Source organism: Alligator sinensis, unplaced genomic scaffold (assembly GCF_000455745.1).
Source record: "Alligator sinensis unplaced genomic scaffold, ASM45574v1 scaffold274_1, whole genome shotgun sequence".
In the NCBI taxonomy this organism is placed as follows: Eukaryota; Metazoa; Chordata; order Crocodylia; family Alligatoridae; genus Alligator; species Alligator sinensis.
Window position 1 is genome coordinate 1,229,475 of NW_005842124.1, and position 20,508 is coordinate 1,249,982.

The 20,508-nt window shown below is 40.1% G+C and overlaps 1 protein-coding gene and 1 non-coding gene across 3 annotated transcripts in view; both read left to right on the top strand.

Moving 5' to 3' along the window:
* Window positions 1-20,508, top strand: part of FCHO2 (FCH domain only 2) — a 181,262-nt gene that overhangs the window by 154,626 nt on the left and 6,128 nt on the right. Inside the window, exons 18-24 of one of the 2 annotated variants that reach the window (XM_025205668.1) lie at window positions 1,008-1,526; window positions 3,060-3,163; window positions 5,902-6,031; window positions 11,923-12,034; window positions 12,484-12,639; window positions 15,605-15,737; window positions 19,351-19,550. In XM_025205668.1, coding sequence (XP_025061453.1) covers window positions 1,008-1,526; window positions 3,060-3,163; window positions 5,902-6,031; window positions 11,923-12,034; window positions 12,484-12,639; window positions 15,605-15,737; window positions 19,351-19,550 — 1,354 coding nt within the window. The remainder of the gene's footprint in view (window positions 1-1,007; window positions 1,527-3,059; window positions 3,164-5,901; window positions 6,032-11,922; window positions 12,035-12,483; window positions 12,640-15,604; window positions 15,738-19,350; window positions 19,551-20,508) is intronic. The other variant, XM_025205669.1, reaches the window with a different exon arrangement.
* LOC112550492 lies at window positions 7,596-7,757 on the top strand. The gene has a single exon (XR_003094374.1). It is a non-coding gene; the product is annotated as a U1 spliceosomal RNA (small nuclear RNA).

The following is a 20,508-nucleotide window of genomic DNA, read 5'->3' on the forward strand; positions in this document are numbered from 1 at the left end:
TTTTAGAAAGCAGACAAGACTCCAGAAAAATCTGCAACCAAGACTCCTGAGAAGACTCCAGCCAAGAACCCTTCAAAAAGTCCAAGCAAGAGCCTTTCAAAAAGTCCAGCAAAGAGACCTCAAAGAAGTCCTTCTAAAACAATATGATTGCTATTTACAATATAAGTACATTAATGTAGCTATATTACTCATCTATAATTGATCAAGTACAAGATTCTAGGGTATTTTTGGTAAAAATAGTATATCGGGCCTTGGTTCAGGAACAAATCCCCCATTTATAACCTTGTTTCTTAAGAGCAAATTGGTTCTGAGTTGCAATGTTTCGACTTAAGACGTGGTTTTCAGGAACCAATTGTGTTGTAAGTCCGAGGACTGCCTGTACATGCAAATCGAGGCTGCTCCAATGCGCTATAGTTACAGTGCATCAGAGCAGACTCGGCTGGAGCGTGGTAATTACCACAGTGAAAAGTGGTGGTGGGGGGGGGGGGGAGTGGCACTTTAACTAAAGCTCTAGAGCTGCTCTAATTAAATCACCTCCCCCCCTCCCCCCCAACCTCCTGGACCACATGTATAAACGCCCTTAGAGATTAACTCATTCAGAGAGGCATAAGCTTTCATAGGTGACAGCCTACTTTGTCAGATGCTGTGATTGGACTTAGAGAGCTGGGGTACTAAAAAAAAAAAGAATTTAAATACAAAATGTAGAGCAAGTGGGAGGAGGGGAGCGCTAGTGAGCAAGGTGAAGGTGAGTTGAAAAGATCAAAAGAGATTTTTTTTTAAAGCAGTCAAGAATTTCCACTGAATAATATAAAGGGTATAAAAACTAGTCCAGGCATTATAATTAAATGAAGCACTCAAACATTATGGAATTGCTTTATTTCTTACATTGCAGGTGATGCATCTTTGGAGGTGTATTAGAGCAGTTATTTCTCACGTGGGGAGATTTGTATTTGCATTTATATAATTTCATCATGCTTCTAGCTTTCAATTTTTCCCTTTTCCTTCAGCTACATTAAAAGAACAAAATAGGAACTCCTACTCGTCATCATCATCATCTATCATTGATTTGCCTGGGTGTAGAATATCTGAATCTTTTCTTGGAAACCAGAAAAATTCTGGGTCTAGAAGCCTATCATCACCAGACTTTACCACTAGCATGCTATGCAAATTTGATGTGATCACAGCACCATCAGGGAGCACAGATAATATGTCTCTTGTTTCATGGTCTCAAAGTCAGTGGATTCCTTTTACTGATGAACTTCTTCATATTAAGCCCACAAGTGCAGGCCAGAAGAAGCCTCAGAGATTGCATTTTAAACCTGACAGTATCTGCATTGCTTCTCCTTCTTTGCTTGGGAATTCTTCCAACAGCTCTGCCTCTGAGGATCAAAGTGACCTTTACAATAATTTTACATGCCATGAAAAATTATTCATTGAAGAAACTGGCAATATTGCTGAAATTTCTTCTACATCATCAGTACCACTGGACTATAGTTTAGTCCCTGCTTGTGTTCATATATATAAGGGTATGGCAAGCATGCATTGTGTATTGCTGTTTCCTAATAACTGACTCCAGGAAGCGGACTTTAAGTTGCCTTCTCTTCCTCATTATTGCTCACCTGACACAAAATTAATTCATCTTCTCATCTAAAATATACTAAATCTTACCAGCATTTTAGTACCAAGTCTCCCAAATCAGTCAGGATATATAAATAAGTATTCAACCCTAGTGGGGTTGATTTTTCTTGATCGTGTATAACTGCTTTTTAAAAAGCACTGAATGAAATATTTTGTGGGATGTCAGAAGCAGTTAGTAATCACATTTCAGGAAAAAGAAAATTTCAGAATTGTAAAAATTGTGTTTTAAGTGTCTTTTGTATAATCATTTTAGGACAAAAAGATTAAAATCTATATTTATCTTTTCGATGTTTAATAAAGCTAATTTTGAAGGGGGACTGTGACACAAGCTAATACTTGTTAAAAAGGTTCCATCTTTTCATTGGGTACCTGTGACACTGCAACAATCTCTGAGCTTAATGTTATGCTTCTAGTAAGCATGACAGTGAATTTAAAGGACTGATAGGTAACTGTAGTCTCTCCTTTGTTTACTTTTGGCATTGGTGTTACTAATTTAGATGGGATTATCAAATATGTATGTCATTGACTCTTCTTTCATCCCAAAGCAGTGATAAACCTGCCATTGACTTGAAAAAGACTGACTGCTTTTGAAAACCCTACTTTGAATATAACTTTTGAGTGACACTTCTTCTGCTTCAAGCATGTCTAAAAGGCTTTTGGGGCTGAGAATGGGATATACTGCAGTGCCTTTCCATCATGTAATTGTGCATAAGGCTTTTTTTGTTTTGTTTTTTTAAGCACAATTTGGATCCAGCATACTCACTGGATGACTTGTAATGGCTATTCTCAACTGCAATTATACTCAAAAAAGTGGCTTGTAAAAATAGCATCTTCTTATTGAGGCTTTGTGCCACCCTGGCATGTATTCAAAATTCTAGGTGCTCATTTTGGAGGTGGTTTTTTTCTTTAGTGGTAGTCCTGCTGAGTTGCATGCTTTTTTGCACAGCAATAGAATTATTTACTGAAGTCTAATAATTTATTTTCACTGTGCAAAACCCACTGAAATCAGTGGAGTTTTCATGTTTTCAGATGGCCTGATTTGTTGATAATAGAACTGTAGAGCTGGCCTCATGGGTTAAAAATGGCCTACGGTCTTATTACAGGGGAGAGATGCAAGAAGTAGAAGGCAGACTTCTACAGGGGTGGAGGCTATATCTTTTTATCCTCAAAACTGAGGATATTTTACTTAGAATGATTAAGGAATAATAAGCATAGAAGCCTCATAATGCTGTTTTAGAATCACTTTTCAGAGTACCATGGAACTACGCTTTAAGGCCTCAGTATTTTTTTTATAATTATGAATTCCTGCAAAATGACATTTGACAATTACTAGAAACTTAACACTTATGATTCCATTCAAATGAAATTACATTTATTTTCAGTGCATCAATTGTAATTTGCTTCAAATTATTTTCTTACAGCAAGACCAACAACTCCTCTTTCTGTAGGAACCATTGTACCACCTCCAAGGCCTGCTTCCAGACCAAAGCTGGCTACAGGGAAACTTAGTGGAATTAATGAAATAGTATGTATTGAATTCTAGTTTTTTGTTTAATTATATAATTTATTTCTCAAAGTGTCAGTCAACTGGAACTATATCACTTACGGGTTTCCCTTGCTTTATGCGGGTTCTCTATGTATGAATTCGCTCTTATGCGATGACCCTTTTTATACCAAAGATTCGTTATATGTGAGTTAAATTCACTCTTACGTGATCAGTGTGGTGGAAGCCTTCAGTCAGCTGCTTTGTGCAGTGCATTGTGGGAGTGATGTGCACCAAAATATAGTTCCCTGTGTGGATCTGTGCTCCTTGCTCATTGTCTGCAACACATGTTTCTGTAGTTGCCACCCCCGTTATGGCTTCTAAGCGTCCTGCTAGCTTATTCCCTACTCCCCTCTGCTGTTGTTGAGTACAAAAATTGTCTTATAAAAGTGGTAGAAATGGGTCTGGGGGTCAGTACAGTCAAGGTCTTGAAACGTATCCCTATTTGTTATGTTGTAAAGTGGGTTCCCTTTATGCGAATTCAAGTTATATGCCATTTTCCAGGACCACATATACACCATAAAGCAAGGGAAACCTGTATTTACCCTATTATAGTTAACTTAGTCTTGTTGTGAAAGGGAAGCTGTCTTATGATGTCACAGAGTAGGAGATATCAAATGGATAGTTGCTGGTTCTGTCCTTGAAACAGACAGACAAGTTAGAGTAGATTTGTACCACTGCTTTGTCCTTGGTGTTGTACGGAAAAAGAAACGGAAAGATGAATTGCCCATACACGTTGTCCAAAATCATGCTTCTACTCTTCAACTGTTTTTTTATGGCTCCACCTATAAATAAGTAATGAGACAAATACCATATTTATTCAAATACAAGACAAGGTGTTGTTCCCCCATCTTATATTTGCATACAAGGAAACCTCATTAACTACATTGCTTATCATTAAACTAATGCCAAAAGCAGGATGTGCTCAGTAATGTAAACCAACTATAAAGTTGATTAAATGCAACCAACACTGAGCATAACTGTAAAACACATGGACCATATGGAGCAAACAATGATGGGAACCTACCACAAAGATAGGTAAGTACAGCCCATCTGAATAAGATATATGGTAATGCCTATTGAGAACAGTCTCCTTCAGCACTCTTTTAGTCATGGTGCATCATTGCTTACATTTTTACTTCCTCTTCACTCCCATAGCTAAGCTATGGGAATTCTTTCCCATTTTACAAGATTCCTGTTTCTTCACCAGCTTTAAATGTCTGGCAAACATCACCAAACAGGGCCCCAAACAGTTCATCCAGAATCCTCTTGCTCCCTCTCTCAGCCTGTCTGATATGTCTAGTGTGGTCCCACCCTGCATGAGGTGAAGCTGGACCAAGTTGTCCTGAGTCTCAACTGCATATCAATTTTTTGAGGATTCCAAGGTTCATGATGAACACCTGGTTCCATTCATGAGTGAGGGTTAATTAGCACATGGATTCTTCGTAGGGGGGTTCTGGAGAGCGCACACATGTTGAGCAGTGCTGAGCTGTGGGGTCACCATGGCTGGAAATGCTGTTGACTGCTGGGGCCTAGCCCAGTGAACTACATAGTAAATGTATGCATCTTTTGGCTTTGGATTAATATCATGCATAGTATATATAAGTGGGTACAAAAGTGCTGCTTGAAAGTGTGCATATGGAGTACTTGTGCTAAAACTTACAGCAGCTTCAGACAAAGGTAAAATGCATCAATTTTGAATGAACTAAGTCTATGGGTACTATATGCAAAATGCTACAGGTATGTTTATTTCAAAGTCACTGTTTTCATATTTGCCCCGCACTTTCATGTGCTCCAAGAGACCATGGTCTGACATTAAGAACAGGGGAGAGGTCAAAGGGGGAAGAAGTTGGGGGGCAATTTTCCCCATACTGATTGTGGCATAAACCCTTATCTTATATTTTGAGTAAACATGGTATTTAGTAATACAGTTTTTTACATGATCTGAATAGAGATTTTGGAAAGTTCAAAGATGTTCTTTGTTAGCTACTTCTCAGGTTAAGTCAAAAGATTCCAGAGTTTTTTATCACTGAATGGAGAAACTGATACAGACATTTGAACAAGTTGTTTCTCCCTTGTTTGTATTACTAATAATGTAGCTGAGTATTATTGAGATTTAATCCAATTCTTCTTTATTCATCAGTCTTGAGTATATAACCACACTTACATAGCATCAGTTAGTTTGCATCAGGGGTGCAAGGCAGGATACAAGGAATGTTGTACTATCTTAGATTCAGCCTTTCATAGTTCACTTCAGCATCTTCATATAAAGCAACAGATGAGTTTTTTAATGTGACCAACCTTCTGTTTCCATTCTTAAAAGTAGCCAATCCTGGAAAGTGTTCCTGTGCACAGGAACATTGGCTCAGATGGGAGAACCAAAGTTGGACTTCTGTGACATATAGCTCAGCCTCATACAGGATTACTTCAGGCTGTACCATAACAAAGCAAAACCTCATGCTGATACATTAAAGATAGTATTAAGGAAAAATCTTGAATCATAAATCCTACTACATTGTGGAATTTCTTCCCAGGCAAAATGGTTAAAATTGTTTTTTTTTATAGAAAATCAGGGTACATGAAGCACTAGATATAAATATGGAGGAAGGAATTCATTAGTTGGGGAATGAGTCAGATGAAGAGATCTTTTCTAAATTTGTTGTTCGTCCACTTAGTATCCCATACAGCTCTGTAATTATATCATTATACTTAATGTTAAGCCTAGGCCATTCAGTCCACCATTGACCTCTAAGTCCAGTCCACCACCTACCGCCCCTTTGGCACGTGCTGAGAGTGTGTCCTCAATATCTTCATCTGCTTCACTAAGCGCGGCAAATACACCCACAGTTGGTAAGTAACTTATTTTAGTTAAAGTGATGTCCTTACAGACCTTAATATTTGTAACATTTTTCTTTTAGAAAAAATATAAACATCAATTCATCAGAGCTTAAATCAACCAGTCTATTACAAAGCAACCTGGTTATTCCGTATTAAGTTCATTTGAGTTTTCTTGCAGTTTTCCTGAATGATCTGGTCCACTGATCAGATCCCCTGTCAAAACTATTGAGCTTGGTAGATCCTTAACAATGTGACAGATCCATCTGTGAACATTTTTAAAATTAAAACGCATGCTTGGTATGTACCATGTGTATTTATAACTCTGCTTGATACTGAAATAGCTTTTGATTCAGCTGAGTTGGTCAAATGTAATTTTGTTTAATCGTACAAAGAAACTGAGTTAAATGTGGTTTTTTTTCCTTTAGCTACAGAATTATTTTAATGAAAATTGCTCTTAAGTGATTTATAATGATTTAAATATTCTGCTGGTTCATTTGCCACCCCATAATTACAACTTTCTGCAAAGAAAGGCAACAAGTACAATTGACTAGTGTCTTTCTTTTCTAAGTCAAATGAAGTCAGTGAATCAAATAGAAGCATAAATGGTGATAAGAAAATCAGGCTCTGATTTTGTCATCATTGCCAACTTAATATTTCCCTAACAGAAAGGGATATTCCAAGTATCCCAAGTGATATTTTTACTTAGGATACACTTTAAAGTTCAGTATTCTAAATTAAGCCTAAATACAACAAACATTGTTCTGTGGGAGTTTGTAGAAGTAGTTATACCTAATTACTTAATTTACTCAATTCCAAGATTAGGTTCCCCTCCCCCCCAATTGGCATGGGGGGAAAGACCCCTCATCTTATCACATACAAGGAAATCTCGCTAAATACATTGTCTACCATTAAACTGTTGCCAAAAGCCACATATGCTCAGTAATGGAAACCAACTGTGAAGTTGATTAAATTCAGCTAAAACTGGGCATGACTATAAAACACATGGCCTACATTAGGCAAAGATGCTGTTTTCTAACCTACTACAAGGATAGGTCAGTGCAGCCCATCTTATGTATATCTTATATAATGGTAGTGCCCATTAAAAGCAGTCCCTTTCACTGCTGACTCTTTTTCAAGTCAAGGTGAGCCATGAAATTGCATACCCAGAATCTCTGCTAACTCCTATCTCAGCGTAATGCAGATGATTTAGTGTGGCCCTGACCTCCATGAGGTGAGACCATACCGGTTTCCCCTGGGCCACCTCTGCACACAAATTTTTGGAGCATCCCAGGACTTGTGACAAGAACACCTGGTTCCAGGCACGAGTGGTGGCTAATTAGCATGTAGATCCTTTGTGGGTGGTATCTGGAATATACACACACTGAGCAGTGCTGACCTGTGGGGTCACCATTGAGGGTGGGACCAAATAATCATATGTACCAAGCTGAGAGAGAGTATGACAGAGGGATTCTGGGTATGCAGTATCGTGGCTCACCATGATTTGAAATGCTGTTGACTCTAGTGGAGCCCAGCCAAGTGAACTGTGTGGTAACTTATGAGTCTTTGACTTTGGACTGTACTTTTATGGCAGAGGTGATACCATGATCAAGCAGGTGGTTTTCCAGGCTGAGTGCTGTCCATTATTCTGGGCAGACTGATCATTGCAAGATTCCTCTGTGCAGGAGACTTGACTGCAGAATTCTGTGGTAATGCGGGACTGTGTTTGTACTTTCCCCTTGGCTTCCTCCTCAGTTTTTTTGGCTAGGAACAAATGAGACTAGGGGGCATCTGGACCCCAGGGTCTCCAGGCCCAAGGCTTCCGCATTGCTTGAGATGATTTGTTTTCTTGCAGTTTTTTAATTTAAATGTAATGGAAGATGAAACAATATTGCAAGAAAACAAAACATCTCAAGCAATAATGAAAGTGTTAACTGGAATTTTAAAGTATTTAAGCAGAATATGTAACAATAAAATCGATTAAAATGCAATGACTTATAAAAGATAAACAAAATAAATTTAAATATGCCTAATGACTTTTCAGTTTTGACATAATTTCATTCAGCAACTACATAGTAGGTTTAAAGCAAAACTGCATCACAAGTTGTATGTTGTACCAATAATATAACCATTTGTTTTTTGGGGTTTATTTAATTTTAAACTGAAGACCATAGGACTTATCTTCCCAATTGTGGCTCATCCCTTTGCTATTTTTTTATCTTGAACTTTTAAAATGATAGAACGTACAAAGCAGGTACTTTGAAACCATTTCTTTGTGTATATGTGAAATGCAAATAAGAACTCAGAAGTATCTGAATACTCAAATAAAAAAATCATGCTGTTACTTTTACAAGCTGCTATTATTTGTTGCCCTTCCACAAAACAATTTAGCCAAAATTAAAACTACCTCCACTGCTGTCCCTAATTGGAACTGAGCCCTTTTTTCAGGTTGAGATTCAATAAGTCTTTCCTTCCTAGCTATCTCTGTCTCATAATTAATGCATTATGTTAATGATCTCACTCTCTTTGTGTTGAATTTTTTGAGAGGGGTATTAATAATTTTATCCTCAGATAAGACCTGCAGGGTAGGAGTACCCATGTAACCTTAATTAACCTTTCTGAGGCCTCTCTCTTCGTAGAATGCTATTCTGAGACTTCTGCTCTTCTTTTTCCTTAACCTCCCAAAACATATATCTCAATAAGACCTAAATGTGAGAAATAATGTTGCTGTGTATTGACAGCTGTCAATCCTCTGGTGCACACGTAAGAGGTCTAGTTAGATACCTGATTAAACCATTTGTGGCTAACAATTGCAATTCAAGAATGACACAGCATGTTATAAGTTTCACAGATCCATATGTTGTCTGAGTTGGAGTCCAAGATTACAACACACTGCTTTCTTCTTTCTTGTCTTGCTTCTATCCTCTGGATCAAAGCTGCTTCATGTTGAGCTGCACCCAGTGCCAGATGTTCCCTCCAGACTGGGATTCTGCTCACTCCTCCCAGCTTTCTACACTGATGTTGAATGACTTCATAGCATTTTTGCACACATTGTGGTACCGCCATAGGAGGTGACCCTGTTTTCTAAAGCTGTCTCGAATCTCACTGTACAACGTATTTTTGGGGATACAGTCTCCTCTCATTCTCCTGACATGACCGATCCATCGTAACCTCCTTTTTTTTTTTTTATAGTGTGTCAGCCCTGCGTGCTTCAGTACTTCTGTGTTTGGTATTCTGTCTTCCCACTTTATTTTCAGGATCTTATGCAGACATCTCATGTGGAAGCTGTTCAGTTTCTTGTTCCTGTAATCCACATTTCTGAACCATAAAGCAGGGATGACAGTACATAAATCCTGTAGATTTGCATCTTCGCCTTAGTTGATAATTTGCTTTTATTCTATGCACATTTCTGTAATAGCCCAAAATTCTTAGCTGCTTTACCAATTCTGTTAGTTCAGTCTGAAGGTCAAGATTCCTATTGATCATAGAACACAAGTAACAAAAACTGTCAATGACACCAAGAGATTTATCCTCCAGAATGAAGTCAGGCATTGCTTCTCCTACCCTTTGGTACATGATCAAAGTTGTCTTGACTCATTGCCACCCCAGACCTCTTATGTGACTCAGAAAATCTGCCCAAGAAATTTTGCAGGGAAGATTCACCATGGGCAACCAAGGCTGTCATTTGCAAACAGGAAGTCCCTCAGTTCCAGTTTTCACCTTGATTTTTGCTCTAAACATTGCACCATTGATCGAGCCTCCATCTAATCTGGTTCAAAAACAAATACCATCATTGCTATTTTTTAATACATGAATGAAAAGTAGATGATAAAAAGCATAGGGTCTAAGACACTCCCCTGTTTCACACCATTGTTGATGTCAAAGGTGTCTGATTCTTGTTTTCATACGCTACAGTTGCTTTCATTCCTTGATGTAATGAGCAAATGATGTTCAGCAGTTTGAGGAGACCACCCAGTTTCTTCAGAACAATAAAAAGGCCTTATCTGTTGACAATATTGAAAGCGTTCATCAGATCAATGAAGGCTATGTACAGTGGTATTTGTTTTTCTCTACAGTTCTCTTGCAGTTGCTTGCTTGACTAAAAATACCACATCAGTGATGGAGTGTCCTGAAGGAAAACCGCATCGACTTTCAGGATAGATTCTTTCACCTGGAGATTGCCACTTGGGGAACATGATGCGAGTGACAATTTTTCCAACAATGTTCAACCCTTGTAGTTGTCATTGCTTCTATCCCCTTTGTTTTTGTATCATTGTACAAATCAAGCATCTTTGAAATCTATTTTCAAGAAAGGTCCTTGTTGAAAATTCTGATGACATCAAAAATAGATTGAGCCTCTGAAACATGAGTAGGTGCCCTGAAATATAAGTTCCTGAACCTCTTCCAAATGTACAATAATGAGGCTGTCTTGTGGGCTATCTCCTCAAAGCAGAATAATGCCCCTCTCCCTCAGCAACTTTCTTTTTCAATGCATATTGATTTTAATGTATGCTTGTCATGTATTCAGAATCCAGCCTAACACTCCCACATATACTGAAATTCAATACCCCACGTGCATGTGCAATTTATTTCTGCTCGTGCATACTAAAACTATTTATTCCATCTCTGCAACTGATTCCCTCAGTGAGGAAGATTAATTTATTGTAAAAGGCTCTGTCTCCTTTGTGATAAATATGCTTTGTATGAAAGAGACAAGGAGGCTTAATGATTACAGAAGAGGAGAACAATAAAACATTTTCTACTGTGCTCTTGCCCTAGTAACAAGGGGTAAAGCTGAGGATGTGGATGCACATATTTGGAGCAGTTTCAGAAGGGGAACATTTGAAAACAGCAACAGCTTTTACTTTCTAAGTGGATATAGTGGCTGACAATACAAAGGTAACAACACCACTCCAACTTCACTGCTTCATCTGGTGTTAAAGTTGGAGCAGTTTAACTATATTTTCCCTTTTTGAAAAGGCTCCTAATGTATGTTGTCCACACTCTTAAAGTATTATGGATGTTACTCTTTCAGTAACTGGATACTTATTTTCCTGTGATAAAGGTGTAAGTACCCTTCAATCCCTGGCCATCGTGTATGGCCAAAATTGTGTCACTTGGCTAAGCCAGCATACCTTAACTCTACAAGGTCCAAATTGATTGGGGGTTGGGAAGTGGAATATGGTGCATGTAAATGTTTTGCACAAGCTTGAAGCTGGCTGAAGACCTTGCTAAATATTTTCCATATAAAATTAATGACTTTCTTGTGAAGCGCTGCATATTCCTTTGTCACTCTGAGACATACCTAGATTCCTTGCCAGATAGACATGAAAATCTCAGCATAAAGATTTATCTCTGATAGTCACAAGTGAAAAGTGGTTTAATGCTTGATACTGGTGGAGAATTTGTTAAAGTTGTTTAGTTGTTAATTTGTGTAAAAAAGACTACTCTGTTTGCAAAATTTATACACACTAGAACTGGATTCAGAGAAAGCCATGGGAGCCTTTTTATCAGACATTTTGTTCATATTGTAAGCATGCAGTAGAGAGTTTGTTTTATATGTACAGCCTTATGTCAGATTTCCTTTGTGATCTGTTAACTTCAGTTGCATCACTGGCCCTTTTAATGCAATGTTCCCGTTTATCTTGTATTGTGCAATACATACTACCTGTTGTCTGTCCACTTCAAAATGTCGCTGACATTTTCTCAGGCTGCTGACTTGTTTAATGCTTTAATTGTAGCGTATTCTGATTTTAAATGTTTTTCATGTATAGAGTGAAAGAATAGACTTCACTGTGAAATTGGTGTTTGTCACCTGCTATGAAAATGACAGATGTAGCCAACCATTTTAAAATTCAGCTGATAAGATTCTTGAAAATTAAGTCTATAAACTGTATGTATTCTAGGTGTTTCACGTGGTCCCAGCCCTGTCAGCCTTGGAAACCAGGACACCTTGCCTGTTGCAGTAGCCCTTACTGAATCTGTTAACGCCTACTTTAAAGGAGCAGATCCCACAAAGTTAGTTAATTGTTTTGAATGTAATGAGTTATATTAAGAAAACAATTTGATCATTTTTATTTTTTCCCCCTCTTCTTTCTTTTGGGAGGTGGTGGGGTGGTGGTAAACTTTTGAAAATAGGGTATGTTTGTAGAAATGTACAAGTCATTGCCTGGGTATAATTCAAATAGGCTCTGTATGTAAATTCTCCCAAACATCTCTAAGCACCTCATTCTCTGTGGTGGCAAGCATAACTGTCCAGTAAGACTCCTGTATGCTTAATCCATCAAAACCTCATCCAATTTTAAAAGCATGTTCCAAGAGGTAAAAGGAAGTAATGCATGAAGTCATGGTGTCTCCTTACCCTCATTTTAAATTAATTTGTATTTTAGCCTTTTTAATATAAAATTCAGAAATGTGATCTAAAAAAAAAATATTAAAACTTTGCTGTTCTCTCCTTTTTGTTTTAGATGTATTGTGAAGATCACTGGTGATATGACTGTGTCATTCCCAAGTGGGATTATTAAAGTATTCACTAGCAACCCATCTCCAGCTGTACTCTGCTTCAGGGTAAAAAACACAAGCAAACTAGAGCATATTCAACCAAATGCACAACTTGTATACAGGTTTTGTATTTTTTTTTCATCTAATAGTAACCGTGATGATAAAATGTGAAATGTTGCATTGCTTTTTTAAATTCTTTATTGCCCTGTTCATCTATTTCAGGGGTGTGCAATTATTTGAACCCAAGGGCCCCATAGGCTGTTTTGGTGAGCTGTCATGGGCCAGATCAGCACCCTTTCTCCCCCCACCCTCCCAGTGCATGTGCATGCAGAACAATGCATCAAAACTCCCTACGTGGGGTGGGGCCCCAGACAACAGCATTTAGGAGTAGGACAGGCAGGCGAGGCTGGGATCATAGGGCAGGGTCAGAGCCATGATCTGCTGGCTTCATGCCCCCGTTATGGGCATGGGTTCTGTGGCCAGGGTTGTGCAGGGAGTGGACCTCAGCTCTGCCCTGCATTATCACTGCCCCACAATCCTGACTCCAACCCCGAATGCAGCTCCCTGTCTGCCTGCGCACCCTGCCCACATAGTTGCCTGGAGCTGCATATGGGGCTGGGCCAGGATGTTGGAGCTATGACAGTGTGGGGTGAGGCAGAGCTGGAAGCCACCACTGAGTCTTGCCGGGGGCCCGCAGCGTCCACGAGGAGGAGAGGAGGTCTGTGAGCAATATAGAGGAGGCTAGGGAGGCCGAGGAGGGCAGGCAGGGGCAGGGGACAGCCACATTTCACCACTGAGCCTGCCAAGTGAAGGGGGGACTTAACCTCCCTCCTGCTTCTCCTTGCCCATCCCCTCCAGCAGCCTGCACGTGGGAGAGGGAGGAGGTGGGCCCTGAGGCTACCAGGCACTTGGAAGCAGCGGCCAGGGGAAGCAGGAGGTGCTGGAGCAGGCCCCTCCCTTGTCAGCTCGCATCTCATCCCAGGATGTCGATGCAGAATGCCTGCTGGCTCAGTGTGGAGTGCAGTGGCATGGAGTGGAACAGTGTGGAGACAGTGGCAGAGGCAGTAGTCACAATGAGGGCACTGCCCCTGAGGCCAGCCCCAGATGCAGCTCCCTGCCCAGCTGTGCGCCCTGCCCACATGGCTTTTAGCCATGTCTCCATGGAAACTAGCCCCTACAGTGCCCTCACTGAGGTACTCATGACTGCCGTGGCCCTCGTGCCACTCGGCTCCACACTGCTATGCCCCATACGAAGCTGGCAGTCTGTGGGCCATATTTTGCCCACTCCTGATCTGTTTATTCTTTACTATGAATTTGACTTAGTATATTGCCCTGTGTTGTGCCTTAGCTTCTTGTCAGCATTATTCCTTTGACCTCACTGTCAGCAGTGCAGAGATTATACTCAGTGGAAATTGTATAACAGGAATATAATAACTAAAATGCAAAAGCTGGCTTAAGAATATAGTTGTATGAACTTTTGGATGTTTCTTTACACAGATTTTATAGTTTAATGTTTTTATAAAGACTATAAAAATTAAAATAGTATTTTCTAATACATAAATCTGTTTACATTGTATGAACAGCATACCTGGTTATAAATGCCATCAGTAACATTTAAAAGTAAAAAAAAATAAACAGTTTTGCTCTTTTAGAGCATATTGCAGGAGCTATCTGTTTTACCCAACTTTTGTGGACAGGAAAGTGTTTGGTTGGGAGGTGGCAAGTTGAGGTTGCTGGTTTAGTTTGCTTGTTTAAGGTACAACAAAGGCACCTATACTACTATAGGTCCATTTTTGTATATTTTATTGTCTGTGTCTAACTCTTCTAGCATGTCTGAGATTTCACATCAGAAGTATTACCATTGAATTTATTTTTGCATTCTATGTACCAGATACTACCACTTGGATATCACAGGTGTACATACAGCTGTTGCAGATGAGTTCTGCACCTTGGTATGGTGGTGACAAATATTTGCCTTACCCTTCCGAGCTTTGTGAGGCATCCAACCTCCCCCATTGTGCTGTACCTTTTTAAGGCTATATTATGGTTCCCACAGCTTGGCTGGACAGTTTGTTAGAGCCAGAGGAAATCTAAGTCAAGACTTTTTTTCTCAGAAGGTATTCCCAAAAGGCACACCTTTGCTTCCCTGAGTGTAAGTGCTGTGGTTGCAGACATGTTTTATGTAGGCCAGGGAAGGGAATGAAGGTTTTTACTGCCTCCCCACATTATGCAGTAGCATGAAATACAGGCTACAACATAATTCTTTGTGATTTTACAAAGACTATAGCTTTGTTGTTCTTGATGCTATGAAAGGCACTTGCTAATGCCAAGTCCAGTAAGACTTTTGAAAGTTAAAATAAACTGGTCTTGAAGAAAATATTCCTGAGAAGGAAAACCATTTCTTTTGTGCTCCAGTAATTCAAAACTTGAAGCATTTGTGCACATACCTATTTTACATACACGTTCCAGGACAGAAGTTGTTTCAGTGGAATTATGTTTGAGAGTATATATCTTTGATTTAAAAGCAAAAACATTTACAGTACTGTGATTATCTGAAAAAAAAAGTTTTATAAACCCAGAAAGTTTAGAGTAGAAGGTTGCATTTAAAAGAAATCCAAATATATTGAGATATGAAAAAACACAGTTACAGCTTCCCAATGACCTTGATTCAGCCGTGTAGCAATCCTATTTTGTAACCACAGGTTTATGATTAAGGCATTTTTGTGTTCATAAGTAAATTATTTTAGACATTTTAGCATGGCCCTTTTCCCCTCACGGTGTCGCTATAGGGCAGGCTGTTTTATATTAAAAACAAATTCCATTGAAAGCAGTCCCAGCTGCAGCCTTAAATATGATGGTGCTGGCCCTCAACTGTAATCCAGAAGAGAGAACTTTCATTGACTACTACAAATATTTAGTTTGCCTACATATTTCAGAAGTGCAAGTATGTTTTATTTTGGAACATTAGCACTTATTCTTGTATTCAGAAGCCTGTTAAAAATAAAGGGTGCACTTTTAAACGAAGACATCCAAAATAAGAAAATTTAATTTTGTTTTTCTGATTCCTGCCTTCATTTTTACATGTAGTGATCAATCACAAAGCGACTCCAGTACAAAAGATTTTTGGATGAACATGCAAGCTATAACTCTCTACCTCAAGAAGTTATCAGAGCAGAATCCATCTGCTTCCTATTATAATGTGGATGTTTTAAAATATCAGGTACATCTCTTTATTTTTTGGAGGATTTTTAAAAGAACTTTTGTTGATTTCAATTTTAGAAACTACCTGAGCTGGTTTTACTTGCTCATGTAAAGATAGATCATCATGGTCTAGCTGAATGCATCAGACTGTATCCTTACTGTGGGGGTTGACCTGCTGAATGTGGGCCCATCATGTTCCTCTCTCTTGTCTGGCGTAAGGACTTTGGTTTGCTTCTGCTTACTCCAAACTTGATACTTGCACAGGGTTACATATTGTCCCCTTTGCCCTCTGTGGGCCTTCACAACGAGGCCTTACAGAGAGCTTGATTGCATTTCTTTTGGTCTGAAACAAGATAATGTCGCATCTGATTAATTCTAAAATGTTAAGAATTGTTCTAAGCATCAGTAGGCAAACCCCTATGGATTCTAGTAAAAATGGGAAAAATCAGAAAGTCTGTCAGTGACACTTGGAGTCCCTGCCACCGACTCAGCAACTTCAATCACTCCTATAGCATTTTTTAGATCCAAAAAAGGTACAGATTTTAATGCATCATAAAAAACCGTTCCCATGTGGTCTCAGCTGTGCCCATCTTCCCAGTACAGTTTAATATCTTGAAGAAAGTAATTTGTGTTGAGAAGAATACAGGGCAAAGACAGTCCCCAGCATGGGGAAGAATGGGTAGGATAAGAATAGGGGACCCTCATTTTGGAGGGTCTGTGCACTCCTATAAAACCCTTGGAATGGGAGGGCACATAGTGCCAGATAGGTGCAAGACTAGGAGATTCTAGTATGGAGGAAAGAACCCTAGGTAAAGGAAGGAATTGAATATTAGGATTAGAGGGTAGGACTGCAGGGACCCCCTGAATTAGAGGCAGATTAGTATGTGTTTGGAGTCTGAGGCTCCTGGCACACATTGCACTTATGGGCTAGGGACAGAAATTACACACAAACCAGTATAAGTGACCAGAAACAAGTTCAGATCTGTAACACAACAGAAGCTCAGTGTACATAAACTTCTTTCACAGTGGCCAAAACCAGTTTAAGATAAACCTGGATGGATGTAGTTATCATACTTAGCTGATTTAGATTAAATCAGTTTATTAAACTTCTGTCCCAGATCCCCTCCAGATTCAAGTCACTTTGCAGTGCCCCAACATTCCAGGATGCTTTGGACCTCCCCTGCAAATCCCACCTCACGGGGTGGGTGGGCTAGCCTTGACCCAAACTCTCCAGTCCAGACAAGCATGGAGGCATGCTCTAGAGCACCCCCTCCTCTCTAGCTTCTGGCCTGGGCCACTGCAATCATGTGGCTGCACTTCTGGAATCAAAAGCGAATGTCTGTTCATTTGCTTATTGGTTTAATCTGTACAGTTCAGACTAACCAGCCTCAGGCTTTTTGATGTCTGTACTTAGCCATGGTGTGATTAATGTATCATTCATGCCTTAAATTGTAGCAGTGATACACATTCAGCTGATCTATGGTGCCTTAAAGGTGGCAAGCCAGCCACAAAGATGCTCCACGAAATGTGTGGATCATCTTTGTTGCTCATTTATATGATGTAATAAAGTGAATATGTATCATTCTCCCATCCCAGTGCTGACAATCAGCTGATTATTGGCATCAGATGGGTCAGCATTAGGACTAGGACAGCTCTGGTTCTAATACCAAAACTGGAGTCTCCCCAATAGGAATCTGGCAACCCTCACACCCAGCAGCCTTTTCTGCACCCTGTGGGGGCTGCAGGGCAAGGCATTTTAAAATGTTGGGGTGTAGGGAGATGGGTTGCAGGTCTGGGTTTTAGATATTCCAGGGCTCTGGGTCCTGGAGGTTGTTGGCACTGAATTTATAACCCAGATACCTTGTTCCCCATTTAATAACAGGCACATTTTATTGATACACAGTGATAGCAGATGAGAATAATGCAGGCAAGGCGGACAAAATAAGCCCCCTCCGAGATTCTATATCTACCAGTCCTAGGGCTGTCACAGAGTATGTCTAGCCAGTATGCAAACTTCACCCTCTGGTTCTTTCTTGAATGTCAGATGTCAGAAGCTGGAGGTCAAGGGCCGAGGCCCACCCCCACCCCCGTGAGATAGATGGAGATGGGTTGGTGGTGTGCCCTCTGTCCATGGTGGTCTCAGGGTCCCCCATCAGGGACCCTGTGCTGCTCTGAAATTCCTCCTGTTGTATTCTTTCTCCCCTCTGATGACTCTTCATTCGTAGGTACCATTGATTGTTTTTCCTGTGGTTGTCACACTGCCCATGTTCTGTTCTGTCAGCATAGTTGTTCTGTCAGCATATTCTTTTGATTCCTAATCCCATCACATGCACACATCTTTATTTGGTTATTTACTGGTGTCTTAATTTGGTCTATCCACCAAAACTGGAAATCCCAAAGGCTCTGCAGCTGGTCACCGTGACCTGGCCACCGCAGCAGAGTCCCTTATCCCTGTTATGGAACAGTGTGGTACGTCTTCGATTTCCCAGCCTGCGTCTGCCGGCTTCAGACAGAGTGGGTCTTGAAGGACACTTTGTCACAAACAGGCTTTTAGAAACCAATAAACCCTTGCCATTCCCTTAGACCATTATTCTAATGCATATCTACTTTACCTACAAGCCAGTTTCCAAAAGCAAATGTCTAAATAACATTTTCTAGCCATCAGGGATCCTCTTGAACCAGACTGTGGGGCTGCCCAGGACCAATCAGTTGATTGTCATTCCCAGCCCCAGATGTCAAACTGCACCTGGAGCTGTTCCAGAGCTGCCAAGGGCTGTGCTCACAACCAACTGATTGTCAGTCCCTCATGCATCCTTGCAGGCACTCAGCTTTCAATTTGCTGGTGCAGGTGAGCCTGGGATCACGATCTTGGGCTCCCCCAATACTGAAAAATAAAAAGGTATAATTGGGATTTGATCCCTGATCCCAAAATAGCACCTGCTTCCACGTACATCTCCTTTCACCATTAAATGAACGTCAGGGGCTTAAGGAATGAAGGGGTGCAGAGAGCTGCTCATGAGTGCAGGGAACTCAGCTAAACAAGCAGCAACATGCAACCCTCTAGTGATCGGAAAATACTGCTTCTAAACTTATGCTGAATACCTGTCCTGTGATTGCTAATTATCCTTTGCTATCTGCCGCTTAGTTGGTTAGCTCAGGATGTCACATGGCTTGTAAGGGTAAAATAGGACATCTCCAGGCACTTTTCTTCAAGTATACAATGCAAAAGATGACATTAAACTGACCCCAGTATTTTGTCCTGGAAAAGACAAAGAGAGAAGGAGATTTGGGCACTGTGAGAGGTAACTATTGAAAACAAACAAACAAAAGACTGAGCTAACATTAGCAAAGGACAACCAGAGAAATTATAAAATAAAAGCCTCTGAAGGCCTCCCTTCAGTCATTTTTCCAAATAACCCAACAGTGCTGCCTTTAGGTATGAAGCAATATATATCAGTTTGGTGCAATTAAGCAAGGCTTTCTGGATGCATTGGAGGATGGGTAATAAATAATGATTATTAATTTTCACCTCAAATATAATCTTTATAACTTTGTTGTTGCTACCATGGTTCCATAGTTCTGTCAGCAAGTAAAGAATCCTTTATTGTTACAAATGTTTTACTTTCTTAAAGGTATCTTCAAATGGCATCCAGTCCACTCCCTTGAATCTTGCTACCTACTGGAAATGCAATGCAAACACTACTGATGTTAGAGTGGATTATAAATATAACCCAGAGTCTATGACTATGCCCAGTACACTATCTAATGTACAGGTTGTGGTACCAGTTGATGGAGGAGTAACAAACATGCAGTCACTTCCCTGTGCAAAATGGTAAATGTGTTGCATTTCTATTATATCTTTTCTGACTGTTTCAGATCACTGCAACTAAATTTGTTCTTTTGATAGGAATTTTTCAGTAACTTTACTCCTGGTAACCTGAGGAACACATTCTCTAAGCTAATGGCTATTTCATGTTGCAGACAACTACCTTAACAATCAGGCTGTTATCTACATTTAGCTGATGTGGGCTTTTGAAGCTTGAAGTGAAGTCTAAAGTCTGTTTTAGAAGAACACTTCTATCATTCCTCCTGCACTACCTTTTCTTCCTCTCACTCATCTCTCAAAAGCCTGATAACTCAAACCTGTGCAGAAATAATTTTATGAAAAGCCAGATTACTTCTCCAGTAACTGGAGTTCTTTAAATTCATTATCTCTACAGGGTCAGTTCCCCAATTTTTTCTGTTCTTTTTTTATACATTTTTCCAGACACTTTCCTGCATTAGTAGGTGCATCATGAGCAGGTTTAGGGAGGTGATACTTCCCCTCTATATGGCATTGGTGAGGCCGCAGCTGGAGTACTGCATCCAGTTTTGGGTGCTGCACTTCAAGAGGGATGCGGATAACCTGGAAAGGGTTCAGAGGCGGGCTACTCATATGGTTGAGGGCCTGCAGGTAAGATCCTGTGAAGACAGACTGAAGGACCTGAATCTCTTCAGCCTTCACAAGAGAAGGCTGAGAGGTGATCTTGTGGCTGTCTGCAAACTCATTGCGGGGCCAGCAGGGAATAGGTGATACTGTGTTTACCAGGGCACCCCTTGGGTTTACTAGAAATAATGGACATAAACTCGAGAAGAATAGATCTAGTTTGGACATCAGGAAGAAATTTCTTTCAGTGAGGGTTGCCAAAATATGGAATGGGCTTTCAAGGGAGGTGGTGCTTTCCCCTACCTTGAAGGTGTTCAAAAGGAGATTAGACAAGCACCTGGCAGGGGTTACTTGACCCCAGCAC